The sequence below is a fragment of the Ipomoea nil genome, unplaced genomic scaffold (genome assembly GCF_001879475.1).
Source record: "Ipomoea nil cultivar Tokyo-kokei standard unplaced genomic scaffold, Asagao_1.1 scaffold0666, whole genome shotgun sequence".
Classification (NCBI taxonomy): Eukaryota; Viridiplantae; Streptophyta; class Magnoliopsida; order Solanales; family Convolvulaceae; genus Ipomoea; species Ipomoea nil.
Genome location: NW_017617094.1, coordinates 906610 through 927125, shown reverse-complemented (window position 1 = coordinate 927125; position 20516 = coordinate 906610). Strand labels below are relative to the sequence as shown.

At 41.3% G+C, this 20516-nt stretch overlaps 2 protein-coding genes across 2 annotated transcripts; both read left to right on the top strand.

Moving 5' to 3' along the window:
• The first annotated feature begins 246 nt into the window (after window positions 1–246).
• Window positions 247–1425, top strand: LOC109174842 (uncharacterized mitochondrial protein AtMg00810-like). The gene has a single exon (XM_019324071.1). It carries the CDS (start codon window positions 247–249, stop codon window positions 1423–1425), a length of 1179 nt encoding a protein of 392 aa, XP_019179616.1.
• A 4159-nt stretch (window positions 1426–5584) lies between these two features.
• Window positions 5585–19806, top strand: LOC109174841. Its single transcript, XM_019324070.1, has 3 exons — window positions 5585–5716; window positions 19000–19420; window positions 19583–19806. Exons 1-3 carry the CDS (start codon window positions 5585–5587, stop codon window positions 19804–19806), a joined length of 777 nt encoding a protein of 258 aa, XP_019179615.1.
• Window positions 19807–20516: the final 710 nt, after the last annotated feature.

Genomic DNA, 20516 nt, shown 5'->3' with positions numbered 1-20516 from the left:
TGAGACCAACACATCAAAATGTCATTGGAACTAAATGGGTCTTTAGAAACAAAATGAGTGAAAATGGACTCATTGTTAGGAACAAAGCTCGTCTTGTTGCTAAAGGATACTGTCAAGAAGAAGGAATTGATTTTGATGAAACCTTTGCCCCCGTAGCTAGACTTGAAGCTATACGAATATTTCTTGCATATGCAGCTTACAAAGACTTCAAAGTTTATCAAATGGATGTCAAAAGTGCATTCCTGAATGGACTCCTTGAAGAAGAAGTATATGTTGAGCAACCGCCTGCATTTTGCGGTTGACTGTGGACAAGAAAAAGTCTACCATCTCAAAAATGCACTATATGGATTGAAACAAGCTCCACGAGCTTGGTATGATACACTCTCACATTTTCTCATCAACTGTGTTTTCACGAAAGGAGCCGTAGACAAGACGCTCTTTCGTATTAAAGATAATGATCATATTCTCTTAGTACAAATCTATGTTGATGACATCATTTTCGGGAGCACGAATCATGTTCTATGTGAAAGATTCTCAACTCTCATGCATGGAAAATTTGAAATGAGCATGATGGGAGAACTAAACTACTTTCTGGGATTGCAAGTAAAGCAATGCTCAGATGGAATTTTTATTAGTCAAGCTAAATACACTAAGGATCTAATCCGAAAGTTTGGCATTGATAGAAAAACATCAGTCAAAATTCCTATGAGCACATCTCTTAGAATGGATATTGACAATGAAGGAAAAGATGTGGATCAAAAGAACTTTCGCGGAATTATTGGATCTCTCCTATACCTAACGGCAAGCAGACCTGACATTTCGTTTGATGTTGGGGTATGCGCTAGATTTCAAGCTAAACCAAAAGAAAGTCACTTAAGTGCAACCACTAAGATCTTAAGATACCTTAAAGGGACTCAAAGCGTTGGACTTTGGTACCCGAAAGAAGGATCCTTCGATCTTGTTGGATATTCAGATGCCGATTTTGCTGGATGCCGAATTGATCGAAAAAGCACCTCAGGAACTTGCCAGTTTCTAGGGGGAAGACTTGTGTCTTGGTTTAGTAAAAAGCAACACTCCATTGCTACCAGCACGGCTGAAGCCGAATATATAGCAGCTGGAAGTTGCTGTGCCCAAATTCTCTGGATGACTCATCAGTTAAAGGATTATGGCATAAATGCACGAGAAGTGAGCATCAAATGTGATAACACTAGTGCAATTGCCATCACACACAATCCTGTTTTACATTCACGAACTAAACATATTGATATTAAATATCATTTCATTCGTGATCATGTTGAGAGAAAAGATATATCTCTTGAATATGTCAATACTGGTGATCAGCTTGCAGATATTCTCACAAAACCCTTAAGTGAAGCAAGATTCTCTACTCTAAGACATGAAATCGGGATGATTGAGATGGCATAAAATTCGGGAATCAAATCTGCAAAGATTCTCACAATATTCTTATAGAATCTCCTCGATATACTCATCATAAAGATTTGGTTCATTCTCACACGCAAGTTCTCTATAAAAAGGGAGAACATACTGTCACCAAATCCACACTAACCCACCTTTTGAGTAAGAAATCTAGATTTTGTCTTTGATTGTGCAGGAATGAGTACAGGAAGTGAAGCAAAAACGACAATCACAGAAAAGAGAAAAGAAGAGACTGAAATCTTCCATGATCCTCTAGTTGATGAAGAGGCACTAAACAAATTTCTAGCAAGTTCACAACATATACAAAATCTTCTTTGTGAACCAACGGAGCAAGAATCACGTGAATCATTTCACTCAGTCGGCAATACCATAGGATATGCAAAGGAGGATAGTGTGCTGGAAAGAAGTGACAGTTTTGACTATTCACCATCAAGCACTCCTCTAAAAATGCCCTCACCACTCAAGTCCACAGCTAGCAGCAAGAAGAAAATGACCTAAAAATTATTTTGGGTCACAATGATAAGCTGTGGTTCTATCTATCATGAATAAATTTCGTATGGATGGATTTATTTTCTTGATTTACTATGAAAAAGGCTGTCACAAAACTTCTGATTACGTCTTTTACACGAAACCTAGTGTTGCCATCTATAATCTTTTAAACAAATCTGCACCGCAACCTCTACACCTATAAATTGGAACCTTCTTTCATGATCTCCACTCACACACTCAGTCTTTTAGTGAGTAAATCTTGCAGGTATGAATAAGGGCAAAGGAAAGATGGATGAAGCCGAGAGACGAGCTGTACGACACAATCACCACCTTCAGGAAGCAAGCAAACTAACAAGTGCCACAATCATGAAACTAGTGGAAGATGGTGATAGGGTCCACATAACCTTCTCCATGCCAAACACGGCAACCCCGAAAGAAAGAGAGATTCTGGACAACACTGTCAACGAATCTCAGGCCATACAAACCATTTGTCTGGAACAAGCAAAACGGTTGGCAAACGAAAGGAAGATGGTGTTGAAAAGTGCAAACCAGCACTCATCCCATCCACCCACCTCTTGTTGGTATCCAGTTCCTGAAGCTCCACAAAGGAGTGAGAAACCTTATGAAGATTTTACTTTAGTTCACTCTCAGTCACCAACTAACTCAACTATGCCCACCCTCTCTCTAGAGGAACTGGACGAATATGCAAACAAGGCAAACTTGCCTGATGTGACTGATGAGTTGACTCATCTGGAGCTTAACGTGCCTTATCGCTTTCTTTGAATAATGTTTGTTTTATCTGTATGGCTTGGGGCACTTCTGCCTGATTCATTTTAATGAAATTCCCTATCTTTATTACCATTACTAATTGTTCTTTTGACCATGTTACTTTGCTGTCAGAATACTCCTTTCGGGTCAAAGATGGAATTATTTCTTGTGCATTATTTCTTAAAAGCTTCAAACATGACAATAAATGCATGGATCTATATGCTAATTGGTCCTACATAAACCATAGGCTCTCCTAGTGGTTAACCGTTGGATCAAACAAATGGGCAAGCACTGATCACCATCTCATTTTGCTATAAAAGGAAGCCATTGATTCCACTTTAATGCATCTCTCACTTCGCAACAATGGCTCCTAAAGCTTCAATCACTAGGAAAACATCAAGGAGAACCAGAGCTCGTCTTGAAGAAGACGAACAAGACGATCATTATCTCGGTAACAATCCTCATGATCCTCTGGTTATCTCATCTGACTCCGAAATTGAAGACTTTGATGAACTCATCAAAATGAGTGCTAATAAAGATATCAGTTCATTTGATCCTAATGAGGAACCTCCTCTAATTGTTAGAAAAGGTTATCTATCTCTGAATACTTGGAACAACCCCACTATGGACAAGGATCTTCGGGAGTTCTATTAAACCTATGACTGCAAGACTGAGCTTGTAGGGTACATTGAAGGAGAATCTGATAAGGAAATGCACCTATCCGATGGACCATCCAGTCCAAATGCTCCTACAACAAAGAAAACGCCTAAGGGGTCCAATGGCGAAACTAGCAAGACAAGGAAGGGAAAGGCGAAGAAATGAAAATTTCTTTGTTATATGTTCATTAATCATCTTTAATTCTGCCGTCCTGGTCATCTATATTTCGTGCATTTATTAATGAAAATTTTCTGGCATGAAACTCTGACTGCCTGATATTTGTACGCCTTGGAATCAACTCACTGACCTTGGAATTATGATATTCTTGAAAATATCCATTCAAAGTCTTCTACGACATTAATGGTCAGTTGAAGAAATATATGGCTATTAATTACAGCATTGAATGCTGTGGGCAGTTTTGCATCAAGTATTTCTTATCATCACATCTATAAAAGGCGGATATATTTCACTCTTCTCTACCATCTCTATCTTCAAAATGTATCCTAAAAAGCCTTTTACTAGAGGCGATTCTCAAAAATAGAGAGAACTCGCCAAGAAAATTAGGGAAGAGCAGGGAGACCTATACCCTGGTAACAGTCTCTAAGCACCGCTAGAGGTCTCCTCACACACCGAATCATCACCTCTGTATGATGAAATGGCTGCGTACATTGTTGAGGAACCTGAAGAGGCTCCTGTGGAAGAAGAAGCCCCTCAACAAGAGAAAACACCCACTGATCTGCCCAACAAGTACTATGACAAGGACTACGTTAACTATCTACAAGAAAAGCCCAAATCTGAGGATGAAGAAGAACCGGCTTCGTCTTCTGATTCGAATTTTCTGCGTACTGGGAAATGGTACAAAAGGATGTGGGCAGAACTCAAAAAGCCGAAAGCTGAACCTCGTGAGCATGAGGAAAACGAGAGGAAGAAAAATTGATCCGTTAATTATGTATTTTCTTTTATGTATCAACCTCTCGTTTGGTTTAATAATATAATCTTGGTCTTTATGTCTCAATTCGGGCTTGCATATGTGATGAACGAAACTTTAGTTGTTTCGTTTGCACTTACACCAAAGTATCTCTGACCACGCTTGCCTTTCTTGGAAATGAATATATTCTCTTAAGCGTGCTAGTTATCTCAGTGACCTGTCATTCGGGGTCACATCTTTTGATGAAATTATCATCTATATAAAGGCTTATCTTGGAAAACATGGCTTCGCTCTTCTCAATTAATATCATCATGGATAAAGGGAAAGAGATGTGTCTCACAACGAGGAGTCTGTCTAAGAAAGTTCGATCTAAGAACGATCCTCGTTATGAACTCAACAATTCACTACTGGAAGGATCATCCTCAAATGATGGATCAACCAAGGCCTCGAGCATCTCTCATTTCCTCTCATTTGTGAAGCTTGCACCACAACTCAAAACTGAGGAAAAATTCATGGCCATTCATGATGCTGCTGAAGCTCGAGTCAAGGCTGAATTAGATGATATGGAAAAGAGAGGTCTTTCAAGAGATGCAATGGGAACAGACCACGAGACTATTGTGAATGAAGTATTCGCTTTTGAAGTTCTCAAGAAAGACTACATTGAGAGTGCCCGAAAGCAGAAGGATGCCAAGGAGTGAGAACTTGTGCACGAGAGATGTAGTCAGAGTGTCTAATATCTATGTCTCGTGTAATAAACATCTCTCAAGTTGTGTCATGTATTCTCGTTATATGTTCCATATAGGTTCACGAGACTTTATTTGTCTCATGGACCTTTCGTTGTGATAAGTAAAATCTGTCATGTTTCGATTTTCAGACGTACTCAAGAAGATACAAATCATAAAGATCATCTGAACCGTTAAAACTTTTTCATAATGGTCATCGTGTGGCCGAGAAGGGTGGTCCACTACCCCATGATCTCTGTCAGTTGAACTGACGCGCATTTAACGCATACATAGGCACTCGAGTGGTTTTCTCTCTCCTCATTTAATGAGGAATGATCAAAACTGATCTGAGCATGATCTTATCATATCTTCATAACCAGATCAATTACCTATTTTGAAGAATTGGAACTGGTTATATTTTGAAATTCAAATAAACCATCACTCAAATGGGTCACCCGTTCTCTGTATACCCGAGACCCAAGAAAACCCTACATAAACCCTCTTCCTATCATACTTCATCCCTTTCATTCACTCTCTATCTCCCATCTGCCTTCTCACTTTTATTGTATCCAAAACACCTCAAATGGCGAAGTCATCCAAAGCTACCCCCTCCGATGCTGAACCAGAAGTACCATCCACACTGGAGATACCTACATTTCCCACAGATAGTACCGCTTTTATTGAATCCCGGACTCCTTTCATCGCCGGTGGAAGTGTGACACCCCGAAAATCCACATTCAAGCCATGGATTAATTGAGTAATTAATCGTATTTCATTTGAGGAATTAATTTATAAAATCCCGATTTTTAATGCTCAAGGACTAGTATTTGACTAGTCAACCTTAAAGTTGTGTTGTACCTTGAGCTTTGAGGGGAGTTCCCTTGTTCCTTACACTTTCTAAAGGTTAGTAAGGGTATTCTTGTCTTTTCACCAAGAGTTAGTATTGTAACCTAACCTAAAAGACTTCTTCATTTCATTCCTTAGAATTCTTAGAAATTAGCTCTACCTTCTCTCTAGAAAAGAAGTGTAGCTTATTCTCCAAGCCAAGTTAAGACCCTTGTCAAGATTTCAAGTTTTGCTTCCAAGATTCAACCTTTCACCTATTTGGGCATCTAGGAGGGTAAGATCTAAGTTTATCTTATCTTTTTGGTTCCATCTTAGTTGTCTTTTTCTTAAAGGTAGAATCTTTATGATCTTTTGGTTTAATCTTAAAGTGGGTTTGGAAAGTAAGCCTTGTGGGGAGCTTGTTGTGGTGTAAAGTGAAGTCTTTTGGTCTACAAGAGGTAACCCATGCTCTACAAAACCTATTTTGCTTACCTATATGTGATTTCTTGGATTCTACATGTGTTTTGCTATGAAATGTGAGGGTTTATGCATTTGTCTTGTGATATTGCATATCTAGAGCTTGTGTTTAGGGTTCCTTTGTGCCATTGCTTGGCATTTTCCATAATTCAAGTCATTTTGTTGTGTTGGGTGAGATTTGGCATGTTTTGGACTTGAATTGGTGTTTGGAGAAGAAAATCCCCGAAGGGATTATTTTGCACAGGTATATGTACCCACGAGCGGAACGACGGGTCGAGCTCCACCCGCCGCCCACCCGCGGGGAACATGTAGCCTCGTGGGTAGTGTACCCGCCGGCGGAACCACGGGTGGGAGCCTACCCGTGGGTCCACCCGCGGGGAACACAGTGGAGTTGGATCGGGATTTGTTCCCCGTGATTCATTCGACTCGGTATTTGGTCTTTTGACTTCCCGTTGTTCTTTTGTGGAACTATTTGAGCGTCTTCTTGATGTTTCGTATGTCTAGAACTATATGGTAGGTATCCATGTAGGACTTTGGTGTCTTGAATCGTGCTAAGTGTTCAACATTGTGTTTCGTTGGACCAAGAGGTGTCTTGTGTGTTCCTCGGAACTATCTTGAGTTTCTCCGTTGTTAAGCATGCGAGTTTAGTGTCTTAATGCTAGCGTGTGTGTGATTTGTACCTTCCGTTTTGTTGATGATAACTTGTGTTATTCATCGTTGTTGTCGTTGGGTGGTGACCCGTTCCCTGATTGAGTTTGTTTCATATCTTCGCTGTAATCCATTGATTGACTCGTGTGGGTGGTGGTGCGTGTGTGGCTTTACCTGGATTGCACGATTAGTGGTATGGGACGCTAGTCACCAAGGTATTGCAGCGGTCCTCGTGGTGGCCGTGACGTGATTATGGAGATGTGTCCTTCGAGTAAGGTTCACGTGATTGGGGGATAACATGTGTTATCCGGGCATGTATTTCGCCATGTATGGCACCTTGTGTACTATGAATTGGTGGTCTTGTTGGTGGTTTGTTGGCGGGGGACGACGGTTGTAACACCCCAGATTTTCAAGACATTTAAAACTTATATAATAAAGGTAATATCTCGTTACATCCCAAAGTATATCATAAGTGTACGGGGTGCTATGCCACACCTGGGCTAGAGAACCCAGGTGCACAGGCTGTCTAACTAATATCCACCGAAATACAATGCATAATGTGGCACGCAGGCCGAAAGGGAAGCTAATCTACTACTACGCTCCAGTTCTAGCGCGCTCCGGTGCTCTAGTCCTCTGTGCCTGAAAGCCAAATATATCTGTTCAGCGAGAAATGCTGGTAACCCACTCCAACGTGTTGAAATACATATAGATATACGAAAACCATTTTGAGCATGAAGATATATCCTACGAACTCTGGCTTTAAAACCGGGAATGACTCGACAGATAAGGCCAGACACAAGCAACAGTTATAACGAGCATATGCAGTTCACAACAGATAAGGCAGATAAGGCAAAGCATAACAATAATCACAACCCAACATAAACAATCCCCAACATAAATCCCACAGTCACATTCCCCCAAGACACTCATAATCACAACTCATCCATATCACAACACATAGCACACTTTGTTGGCGCCACAGGACCAATCGCATGCCCATACATGAGGGTCAGCGCATATAGCTCTGACACGGCCCCGCAGCACCCTGCCCCGTATCGCAACACGGAGGGGTCGATCGCAACCGACCGATGAACCGCAGCTCATCATAGTGTTTGATCGCAACCAAACAGTGGACCGCAGCCCAAGAGAATGTCATCAGACCGCAGCCAGGAAAAAGGACGAACCGCAGCTCGTATAGAAATGTTTGATCGCAACCAAACGGTGGACCGCAGCCCAAGAGTATCAATCTGACCGCAGCCAGCTTCTGAACCGCAGCTCAGGATAACCAATCCGATCGCAACCGAATTGGGGTAACACGCACACATAACACATAGCAAGCACATGCAACCCATATTGCCCATTGGGAAGGGGGAGAAAGCGCATAACAAAACCTATGCGTGATCCATCACATACTAAGAATAGTCCTAAGGGGTTCATACTCCTTCCACCTAGGTCAACGGGATACCAATCCAACTAGCATGCAATATAATAGACTCATAAACCTACGAACGGTACCCGAAACATCAAACTAGACATAGGCACGATAAACGGAGTCCATTGGGACACCACGGGGAACGGGGGAACATCAAACGCGGAAGCCGGGGTCCCAAGGTGGGGGAAATTCCAGCGGGTAGCCGGTGGGTGGGGGGCCACCCGCTGGTAACACTGTTTCGGGCAGTGGGTCGCCGGCGGGTAGCTGCCCGCCCGCCGGCTGCCCGCTGCCGGAGATACACTTTCCGGCTGATTACTGTAATTTGGGGCAAACAAATAATACCCGGAGTATTCGGGTTGTCGAACCACAGAGAGGTGGTGTACTAATCACTAGCTACTAGGTTACTCATATGAAACTAGTCCGAACAAAACTTGAAGGTTGATTGATTGCATAAAATAACAAGCAGAATAAAATAAGTAGCAAGGTTTTGTAGACAATAGAGCAAAATAGGATTCTTGGGATCACAATGTTTAATCACCTAGTGCCAATTAACGTTTGTAATATTTGGTTTGGAATGAAGATTTGTATGGGAATGCAAAGTGGAATCGAATTACTCCCGTAATCTCTATTCCTAGTGAATTTCCACTCCCATGGCTTAAACACCCAATAAGATCAAAGATCAGCATTCAATTATTCCTAATTACTACCATCTCCCGATGAGCAATAATCTAGAATAAACTTCCCCTAATAAGTTCCCCTTTCCCAAGGACCAACCATTAGGTGCAATCGTGTGTGCCCTAATTTATGGCCCAACTCCCATTGGTGACACAAACATGACTGTGAAGCTAGTAATTTAGGCCTTTAGCTACCAACAACAACAGATTAAAACAAGATTGCAACACAAATCATAAAACCAAACATAAATATATTAAGAAATTAACGAACTAGGCACATAGGTTCATAAACAAATTCACCCAAAAATCCTTAAGAAATTTAGCCGAGCATGGCTAAATTATACATAGCAAATATGAATAAAGGATTACAAATCATCAGAAGAGTACAAGAATTAACCAAGCGATTCTCCTAAATCTCCCTGGCTTCCTCCTTGCTTCCAAAGACGACTTGAGCCTCTTGATTTCTCTCTTTCTTGTCTACAAAGAACTGTAAAAATCTCTCGGTCCGTTATTAGGGTTGAGGAAGGAGGGATTTTATAGTGGGTACAAAGTTGAGATGAAATAGGAATCTTGTACAAAATTGGACTCAAATTATAATTCCTATAATTAATTAAAAGAAATTGCCGTCCCACTTAATTGGAGTTTTGATGTTGGAATTTGGAATTTGATTTGAAGTTAATTTGATGAAGACAACGCCTTTTTGTATGGAATGTGAGGTTTGAATTGGAAAATTGGAGTATGAATATCAACGCCCCTTTTGCTTCTAATTTCCGCGCCTTCGCTCGACGCGTCGAGCTGAGTCTCGACGCGTCGAGACCAGCAGGTCCCGATCACCAAACTTTCTGGAAATTTTCGACGCGTCGAGTCCTCTGGTCCCCGAACTTGTCCAAAGTTGCTCAAAACTCATCCTTGAACTTCCCTTGCTCATATCTTTGACCTAAAATGGGTCAAAAACACTAACAAACACCGTAAAACATTCAAAACAAGTGTGAACCATAATTAAATGATAATAGCAAGGAAAATATATATTAAATAAGCAAAATTAAAGAACTTAAATACTGAGATGATTCAAAATAACTATAATAACAAGCAAAGATGTGATAACATCACCGGCCGTGGGTAGGTGGCGGGTCCCCTACCCCCCACTGACTCTTATCACACAATTTTGCCCCGGGAACCATTGTGGAACCCGAAACCATGGTTAGACACTTTACGACGCAATTAACGACAACACGTAGACAATGAACGGATCAAATACGAGAAACGAACAGCACATAACCTATCATGCTTTTCTAAACATAATCAACACCCAAACATGCGATTTCCCCACCCGATAATCCAAGAATAATATCATACGATACAACCTAGGGTTCCAATCACTTTTATATCAACAAGGATACGATTCGTCTTCTAATTGCAAGATTCGGTAAGAATAACACATAAGCATCAAGAGCATCACACAATTATCAAGAACAACACATAATTATCAAGAACTCCATATAATCATCAAGAACACCATAATTATCGAGAACCTCCCAATATCAAGATTATCAAGATCCCTCATGGAATCATCACATCAAACATCAATAATAATCATCATATCTCACCAATACACAATAATATGGGGGAAACCCTAAGGGGGAATCATAGCTATGAAAATAGGTTTTGTTGAGACATGGGTTACCTCTTAGCCTTAATTAATTCCTTGGCTATGAATGATCTTTCTTTAAGCTTTCTTGATTTCTTGATTTCTCCTAGGGGAATTCTTGGAACTCTTTGGGTGGTGAGAGATTAATGTGGTGGGGATTCTAGGTGCCTCCTAAGTTCCCTATTTATATATTTAAGACTCCTAGTTAGGGCCTGAATGGTATGGGTTTACTAATTCTATTCCTTATAGGGCTAGGGCTTATTTTAGGGATAAGGGTCCATGGTCCATAGTGGACCATATTAATTAAAGAGAATCCTAATCCTAATCTGAATAGTAAAAGGCCTACTTCCTTTATTCCTAATAGGCTTAAGACTCTTATTCGGGCAAGGGTCCACGGTTCATGGTGGACCTCACTAATTAATTAAAGGTAAACCTATCATAATTAAATCATATTTAATTATTATTAACGGGATTAATTAAATAATTACTCCGGGATTGAAGGCCGTAACACGGGGTGTTACAACGGTCCCAGGAGGGAAAAGGTTGGACTAAGAAGTACAGGGGTCCTGGAGGTAATGGTTGGCATGAAGGTACAAGGTTGGGGGTAGCCATAAGGTTGGAACAGGGCATAAGGAAGGTATATCAACTCGTAATGGGTGATGTCACGAGGGCTTGTGTAGCCGTTGTGGTGAGTTCTCTTTCTTGTGACGCGTGTAGTCACAAGGGCATGTGTTGCCATGGGTGAGTCTTATTCCTTTGTGTTGTGGTTAACCTTTGTGGTTTGGGATGTGTTCCCGTGTCATCTTTTGTGAGTGATGAGTCTTGTGTTGACTGTTGATCTTGGCTTTTGACTTATATACTTATGTATTCCGTTTCAAAAATGGTTTTATGGCTTATATCTATCTATATATGATACTTAACGGTATTGGTGGGTTATCAGCATTATCGCTGACCGGGCGTCGTCCCAATGTCTAGACTTACCTTTCATACTTCCCTAGATCAAATCTAAGAATGCATGCTAAGATCAAATAGGACTTTATTAAGCTTGTAACGGGGCTACGGGTGATGGCTAACAAAGAAGTGGTCTGGAAAATTAATCAAAAAGAGAGAATGTCACAATTTATCTAAACTTTTCAAAATTTGGAAGAGATGAGATAATCATAATTCCAAGGAGCAAATTTCTTTTAAGAACTTAGCAACTCTTTGGTAAAGTGGGGATCCAAACTCAAAAACTTTCAATCTCTTTTTTTTTTTTCTCATTCTTTTCTTTGGACTTCTTTTGGATATAGCAAGATAATTTTTAATCCAAACTTTCATGACCCCCACACTTGAACATTTGTAACACTAGCTGCTTTTTTTCGTAGCACAACTCCATAAAACTCTTCTTACGGAAAAGATAAAAGATAAAGGTTCCATTCTCTCAAGGGTGGAAGGGAAATATTTGGCCACGGGCTAAGGGTTATAATAATGGGGTAAATCAAAGAAAAACAATCACAAAGAGGGGGTAAGTGCTTAGCACTTATTTGAACAAACAAAAGGCACAATGGGGAAACGAAGGATAAAAATATATATAGGGACAGGTTTAAAGGCTATGGCTAAACAAAAATGGCCTAAATCACTTCAAAACATGCAAAACTTAGACATCACTTAGGGAGTAATGAGGCAAGTTCTAGCACCACACCCATGACCGGAATCTCACATAAGCCTTCACTAGCAATGCAAAACACAAGATCAAGAACTAATCCAATTATTAAGTGGTTAACAAAGCTATTGGCAAGAGAATAGATCAAATATGTGTTACATCTCAAATCATCCATCACAAATTGAGATGCAGCAAGCACCACTAAAACAAACCACAAACCAACAAGAGAGAATAATTGTAACTGCATGCTAAGACAAGTAGCTTATTCACCAAAAATAGCATATGAGTCATCCAAGCAAAAGCAAAAATTTTAAAAATTTAGAAATATCCCCAAATTAATGATTCCTCCCCCTCACACTTAAAACTTTGCATCATCCCTGATGCAAAAGAAAAGTAGAACAAGAGAAAAGAGAAAACTAAAAAGCAATAAAATAATCCCGAACTAGAAAGCAATAAAACTAAATAAAATGAATCTAGAAAGCAATAAAATTAAACTAGAAAGCAATAAATATGAAAGAAATAAAAGATAACATGGGGTGCCTCCCATGAAGCGCTAAGTTTAACGTCGCTAGCTCGACCTAACCTGGTTATGGAGTGCTCATCCTGGTTGATCCGCGAGTTTGATCTCATCACCCCATAGACTCTTCAAATGCAAATACTCATCATGTGTCACCTTGAGAGTAGGATCGATGTGCAAGAATGACTTGCATTCAATGATTTTTGGCTCATCAAGAACATTAAATTCCACCTTTTCCTCCCCAAAGTCAAAAATCATGGACCCTTTCCTTGCATCAATCATTGCTCCAATAGTGGCTAGGAAGGGTCTCCCCAAAATGAGTGGAACGTCTAGGTTCCTTCGGACATCTATCACAATAAAATCACAAGGCACAAAATACTTGTCCACACGGACTGGGACATCTTCAAGAATTCCAATAGGCTTTACGATGGATCTATCCGCCATTTCTAAGGTGAATTGGATTGGTTTTGGTTCTCCCAAACCTAACCCTTGACAAAGAGTAAGAGGCATAACACTCACACTGGCTCCTAAATCACAAAGGGATCCCTTTAAAGGTCGGCCTCCAATCACACAAGGAATTGTGAACTTCCCCGGATCTCTATGCTTAGGTATATTCCTCCTAATTCCCGGGGTTAACGCTTGATACTCTTGTGCCACAGCTACCATCTCTCGTTCCCCATATTTCTTTTTCTTAGCTAGAATCTCTTTCAAAAATTTTCCATAAGAGGGAACTTGTGAAAGCAAATCAAGTAAGGGAACTGGAACTTTCAAACTCTCAACAATCTCCAAAAACTTTTTCCACCTACTTTCTTTTGTTGTTTCACGATTTTGAGGAAAAGGCAATGGGGGTACATACCTTCTCACAGGTTTCTCTACTTCCTTTTGAACTTGTGGATTATTTTGCACAGCAATTGGCTCATCTTCCATACCATCAAGTATCTCTTCAATCTTCTCCTCAACTGTCTTTTTAGGAATTGATGCTTTGATTGGAAGAGGTGGCTCTTCAAGTATTTTGCCACTCCTTGTAACAATTGCATTTACATGCTCCCTTGGATTTTCAGGCATAGCTGGCAACTTCCCTGTGACTTTAGTACTTGATATAGAAGGTTGATTTGCTAATTGCCTTTCAACCAGATTTTGGCGAGCTTCCATTTTATCCATCCTTTCTGTAATCTCTAACTGACCTTTAATCAATTTTTCCAACAAAACGTCCGTATTCGATTGTGGTGGGGCCTCTGAAACGGGAAATTTAGATTGAACTTGAGTACCTTGATAACCCAGAGGACCTCTATTAACAAAGTGTTGAGGGTTGGCAGCTCCCACTGGGTTGCTCCATGAAAAACCGGGATGGTTCCTTGAATTATTAGGATGGTAGGTCCCTTGAGGTTGGTAAGACTGTTGATGAGGCCTATTATATCCCAACATATTAACTTGCTCCATAGAGGTTTGGGAGTTTAACTCGTCGATACAATCCCCTGAATTGTGATTTTGGCTGGTGATTTGGGCAAGTTTTTGAACCAAGGAGACCACATTATCCAACTTTGTTGACAAATCGGCTAACTGCCCCGCATCATGAATTCCTCCTACAAGCTTTTGTGGAGACCTCTCCGTGTACCAAGTAGATCCATTCATAGCAATTTTCTCCAATAGTTCTTCGGCTTGTGTTGGCTCTAGAATCGTGAACGAACCACCCGAAGAAGCATCCACCAAAATCCTAGAATTATCCAGCAATCCTTCATAGAAAGACATCATCAAATCCCAACTCTGAAATCCATGGTGTGGACATTGCCTCTTCAATTCCTTAAATCTCTCCCAAGACTCAGTGAGGGACTCAGTTGCCAGTTGCTTAAAGTTTTGAATTGCCCTTCTCATCCGTTGAGTTTTGGAGATAGGATAGAACTTCTTCAAAAATTCTCCATGTAATTTGTCCCAAGTGTCAAAATGGTTATCTGGATGTGAGGATAACCAATCTTCAGCCCTGTCCTTCAGTGTAAAGGGAAAAAGCCTAAGTCTGACAGCATCTTGAGTGACTCCATTTATCTTGAAAGTGCCACAAAGTCGTAGGAACTTGGTGGCGTGAGCATTGGGATCTTCCGTGGGCATCCCTCCAAATCGATCTGCCGCCGCCATGCTAAGTATGGCCGGATTGATCGCAAAGTTATTGGCCTCCACATTTGGAATATTGATGCTACCATGCTCCTCAACATCCGGAGCAAGGTAGTCAGACATTGATCTCCCTCCAGCTTGGTTTTCTTGTACCTGTGCCATCCTAGTTTGTTTCCTAAGAAACTTGGCTCTTTTCTCAATCTCAAGATTCAAAGGTAATAATCCTTCTTTCCCACGAGATCGTGTATTCATAAAAAGCCAAGTTCTTAGATTCAAAGCAAAATCACACTCAAGAACAAGGAACTTGTTATGGATAAGCAAATAAAATAAATAAATTAAATAAATAAAAGAAAAAAATGAACTAGACTCCTAAAGCAAGACTTTCACTAATGTCAGTATGTAACGCCACCTCCCCGGCAACGGCGCCAATTTGATTACTGTAATTTGGGGCAAACAAATAATACCCGGAGTATTCGGGTTGTCGAACCACAGAGAGGTGGTGTACTAATCACTAGCTACTAGGTTACTCATATGAAACTAGTCCGAACAAAACTTGAAGGTTGATTGATTGCATAAAATAACAAGCAGAATAAAATAAGTAGCAAGGTTTTGTAGACAATAGAGCAAAATAGGATTCTTGGGATCACAATGTTTAATCACCTAGTGCCAATTAACGTTTGTAATATTTGGTTTGGAATGAAGATTTGTATGGGAATGCAAAGTGGAATCGAATTACTCCCGTAATCTCTATTCCTAGTGAATTTCCACTCCCATGGCTTAAACACCCAATAAGATCAAAGATCAGCATTCAATTATTCCTAATTACTACCATCTCCCGATGAGCAATAATCTAGAATAAACTTCCCCTAATAAGTTCCCCTTTCCCAAGGACCAACCATTAGGTGCAATCGTGTGTGCCCTAATTTATGCCCCAACTCCCATTGGTGACACAAACATGACTGTGAAGCTAGTAATTTAGGCCTTTAACTATCAACAACAACAGACTAAAACAAGATTGCAACACAAATCATAAAACCAAACATAAATATATTAAGAAATTAACGAACTAGGCACATAGGTTCATAAACAAATTCACCCAAAAATCCTTAAGAAATTTAGCCGAGCATGGCTAAATTATACATAGCAAATATGAATAAAGGATTACAAATCATCAGAAGAGTACAAGAATTAACCAAGCGATTCTCCCAAATCTCCCTGGCTTCCTCCTTGCTTCCAAAGACGACTTGAGCCTCTTGATTTCTCTCTTTCTTGTCTACAAAGAACTCTAAAAATCTCTCAGTCCGTTATTAGGGTTGAGGAAGGAGGGATTTTATAGTGGGTACAAAGTTGAGATGAAATAGGAATCTTGTACAAAATTGGACTCAAATTATAATTCCTATAATTAATTAAAAGAAATTGCCATCCCACTTAATTGGAGTTTTGATGTTGGAATTTGGAATTTGATTTGAAGTTAATTTGATGAAGACAACGCATTTTTGTATGGAATGTGAGGTTTGAATTGGAAAATTGGAGTATGAATATCAACGCCCCTTTTGCTTCTAATTTCCGCGCCTTCGCTCGACGCGTCGAGCTGAGTCTCGACGCGTCGAGACCAGCAGGTCCCGATCACCAAACTTTCTGGAAATTTTCGACGCGTCGAGTCCTCTGGTCCCCGAACTTGTCCAAAATTGTTCAAAACTCATCCTTGAACTTCCCTTGCTCATATCTTTGACCTAAAATGGTTCAAAAACACTAACAAAACCGTAAAACATTCAAAACAAGTGTGAACCATAATTAAATGATAATAGCAAGGAAAATATGTATTAAATAAGCAAAATTAAAGAACTTAAATACTGAGATGATTCAAAATAACTATAATAACAAGCAAAGATGTGATAACATCACCGGCCGTGGGTAGGTGGCGGGTCCCCTACCCCCCACTGACTCTTATCACACAATTTTGCCCTGGGAACCATTGTGGAACCCGAAACCATGGTTAGACACTTTACGACGCAATTAACGACAACACGTAGACAATTAACGGATCAAATACGAGAAACGAACAACACATAACCTATCATGCTTTTCTAAACATAATCAACACCCAAACATGCGATTTCCCCACCCGATAATCCAAGAATAATATCATACGATACAACCTAGGGTTCTAATCACTTTTATATCAACAAGGATACGATTCGTCTTCTAATTGCAAGATTCGGTAAGAATAACACATAAGCATCAAGAGCATCACACAATTATCAAGAACAACACATAATTATCAAGAACTCCATATAATCATCAAGAACACCATAATTATCGAGAACCTCCCAATATCAAGATTATCAAGATCCCTCATGGAATCATCACATCAAACATCAATAATAATCATCATATCTCACCAATACACAATAATATGGGGGAAACCCTAAGGGGGAATCATAGCTATGAAAATAGGTTTTGTTGAGACATGGGTTACCTCTTAGCCTTAATTAATTCCTTGGCTATGAAGGATCTTTCTTTAAGCTTTCTTGATTTCTTGATTTCTCCTAGGGGAATTCTTGGAACTCTTTGGGTGGTGAGAGATTAATGTGGTGGGGATTCTAGGTGCCTCCTAAGTTCCCTATTTATATATTTAAGACTCCTAGTTAGGGCCTGAATGGTATGGGTTTACTAATTCTATTCCTTATAGGGCTAGGGCTTGTTTTAGGGATAAGGGTCCATGGTCCATAGTGGACCATATTAATTAAAGAGAATCCTAATCCTAATCTGAATAGTAAAAGGCCTACTTCCTTTATTCCTAATAGGCTTAAGACTCTTATTCGGGCAAGGGTCCACGGTTCATGGTGGACCTTACTAATTAATTAAAGGTAAAGCTAACATAATTAAATCATATTTAATTATTATTAACGGGATTAATTAAATAATTAATCCGGGATTGAAGGCCGTAACACGGGGTGTTACAATGGTCCCAGGAGGGAAAAGGTTGGACTAAGAAGTACAGGGGTCCTGGAGGTAATGGTTGGCATGAAGGTACAAGGTTGGGGGTAGCCATAAGGTTGGAACAGGGCATAAGGAAGGCATATCAACTCGTAATGGGTGATGTCACGAGGGCTTGTGTAGCCGTTGTGGTGAGTTCTCTTTCTTGTGACGCGTGTAGTCACAAGGGCATGTTTTGCCATGGGTGAGTCTTATTCCTTTGTGTTGTGGTTAACCTTTGTGGTTTGGGATTTGTTCCCGTGTCATCTTTTGTGAGTGATGAGTCTTGTGTTGACTGTTGATCTTGGCTTTTGACTTATATACTTATGTATTCCGTTTCAAAAATGGTTTTATGGCTTATATCTATCTATATATGATACTTAACGGTATTGGTGGGTTACCAGCATTATCGCTGACCGGGCGTCGTCCTAATGTTTATCTTTGTATCTTTCATTTGATGTTTAGACGAGCGCGATGTCTAGTGCCTGGTAGCTTAGCACCTTTATCCTTGTTTTTGTGGCCTGTGCGCCAATGTAGTTAGACTGATGTTTTGGGATAGATGTATACACTTGCAGATTGTTTGTCGTAGCGTTTACCGTGTTTGGTAGACGTGGCGTGACACCCCGTTGGATTTCTTTTATCCAGTTCTCGTTTTATCTTCCGTTGTGCTAGTTTTGTTGTTTAATCTGCATGTGTTAGGGCTTTTATTTAGGCCTTGTTTGGGGGGTGTTGCAGTTGGTATCAGAGCCTAGGTTTGAGCCTAGGAAGAGTTAAGTCTAGACTTTCTAAGTGGTTAAGTGTGTTCTGAGACCTCTAAGCGACCTTAAGAAGCTAAGTGTTAGGCTTAGGACTCTAGGTTGCGCGGTGAGCTGTGTATTGCTTTCTGTCGTGCTTGTTTGCTATCTTTTGGTAACCTCGTTGTTGTAGCAGAAGTCTGTGATGCCTCCTCGCTAGCGAACCACAACGTTTGAAGATGTGGGTGAAGTGGTTAAGAAATCTCGGTTGGCCGGATCTAGTAATGCTTCTGGGGTGATTGAACGGTGGATCCAGGATGGCACGTCCGCAAGAGTAAGTCCTAGTGCAGCTACCTTGTCAGCATTCCGAGATGTAAGAGGACATGGGAGGATACAAGTTCATCATCCGGCGGAAGGGTCATCTCAAAAGAGGGTGCTTACCTTAAATGAAGTTCGAACAAGTGATAGTGACGTAGTAGTGGGAACCTTCCTTGTGCAATCTGTGCCAGCAACAGTCTTGTTTGATTCAGGAGCGTCTAACTCGTTTGTATCACCCGGACTGGTGAAGAAGTTGGGCTTATCTGGGGGCACGGGAGTGAAGTTTAACGTGAAGGTAGCATCGGGAGAAGTTAGAGTGTGTGACCGCCTCTTCGAGGGCGTCAAGATCAACATCAAGGGAGAAGAGTTCCCTAGCGATCTAATCCAGTACGACTTGGACGGGATGGATGTGGTCTTAGGTATGGACTGGTTGGGGCGGTTTAGAGCCCAAATCCTGTGCAAAGATCAGAAGGTGGTGCTACGAGGACCCAGCGGGAAAAGGGTGTCATATCGTGGAAAGTTGGAAGAACCCGGGATTAAGCTGGTGTCTATGACAAAGATGAAGAGGTATATGGATAAAGGCAATGAGTTGTACTTGTGTTCGGTCGATAACTTGAAGGCAAAGGGGGAAGTGGCTCAATCTATACCCGTAGTCCGTGAATGTCTTGATGTATTTCCCGAGGAAATACCGGGTATGCCTCCTACTAGGGAAGTGGAGTTCTCAGTGGACCTTATGCCAGGCACTGCACCCATTTCTAAGGCCCCAGCAAGAGTTGAAGACCCAATTGCAAGAACTCCTCGATAAAGGTTATATCCAGCCCAGTACATCGCCATGGGGAGCTCCGGTTTTGTTTGTAGGCAAGCATAAGGTATGCCCACCTCCCGAAGGCAAGAACATAAGGTATGCACACCCCCCGGAGGCAAGCATAAGGTATGCACACCTCTCGGAGGCATGTATGGTACGACTAAAAGAAGGAAAGATGAAAAATACCTCAAGAAGACGCGCATAGAAGTCACCCAGGTCAGAAGATGCCGGTCCATGAGAAGCAACCAAACCATGAAGAAGCTCCCGGGGGTGGACGGGGGACCCGCGCACTGGAGTCAAGTCTGGGCGGGGTGGAGCGGCAAGTGCGCCCTGTGGCGGAGCAGGTGGGGCCGGGACCCTAGAGGGGGCCGCTACGGCAATAGCACGGGTACATGCACCAGTGGTGGTGGCCCGGGAGGCGCCCGCCCCACCTCCTCTAGCAGTCCTCTGTCGTTTGGCTTCACGATATCTCTCCACGTGATCCGCCATGAGGAGGGAATTACCTGCCAGCAACAAACGAGATCAAGGTCAAAACAATGAGTATCATTGATTGTGCAAGCAAAATAGAAACAGGTGTCAAAAACCAACCTCTGGGCATGTCAATGATAGCTCGAGTTCATCGTCGAGTAAGAGCTCGAGCGTACGGGACGGCCCGGCGCCATTCGAACCGGGGGACTCGGCCCCACCGCGCGGCAAGAACTCGAACGCCC

What these genes read in the sequence shown, in the direction of transcription:
- LOC109174842 (XM_019324071.1), top strand. Translation starts at nt 247, where the DNA reads ATGGACTCCTTGAAGAAGAAGTATATGTTGAGCAACCGCCTGCATTTT.
- LOC109174841 (XM_019324070.1), top strand. Translation starts at nt 5,585, where the DNA reads ATGGCGAAGTCATCCAAAGCTACCCCCTCCGATGCTGAACCAGAAGTA. An exon ending in CTTTCATCGCCGGTGGAAGT is followed by an intron (nt 5,717 to 18,999) that starts GTGACACCCCGA and finishes CGGTGGATCCAG; the next exon opens with GATGGCACGTCCGCAAGAGT. An exon ending in CGGGATGGATGTGGTCTTAG is followed by an intron (nt 19,421 to 19,582) that starts GTATGGACTGGT and finishes ATATGGATAAAG; the next exon opens with GCAATGAGTTGTACTTGTGT.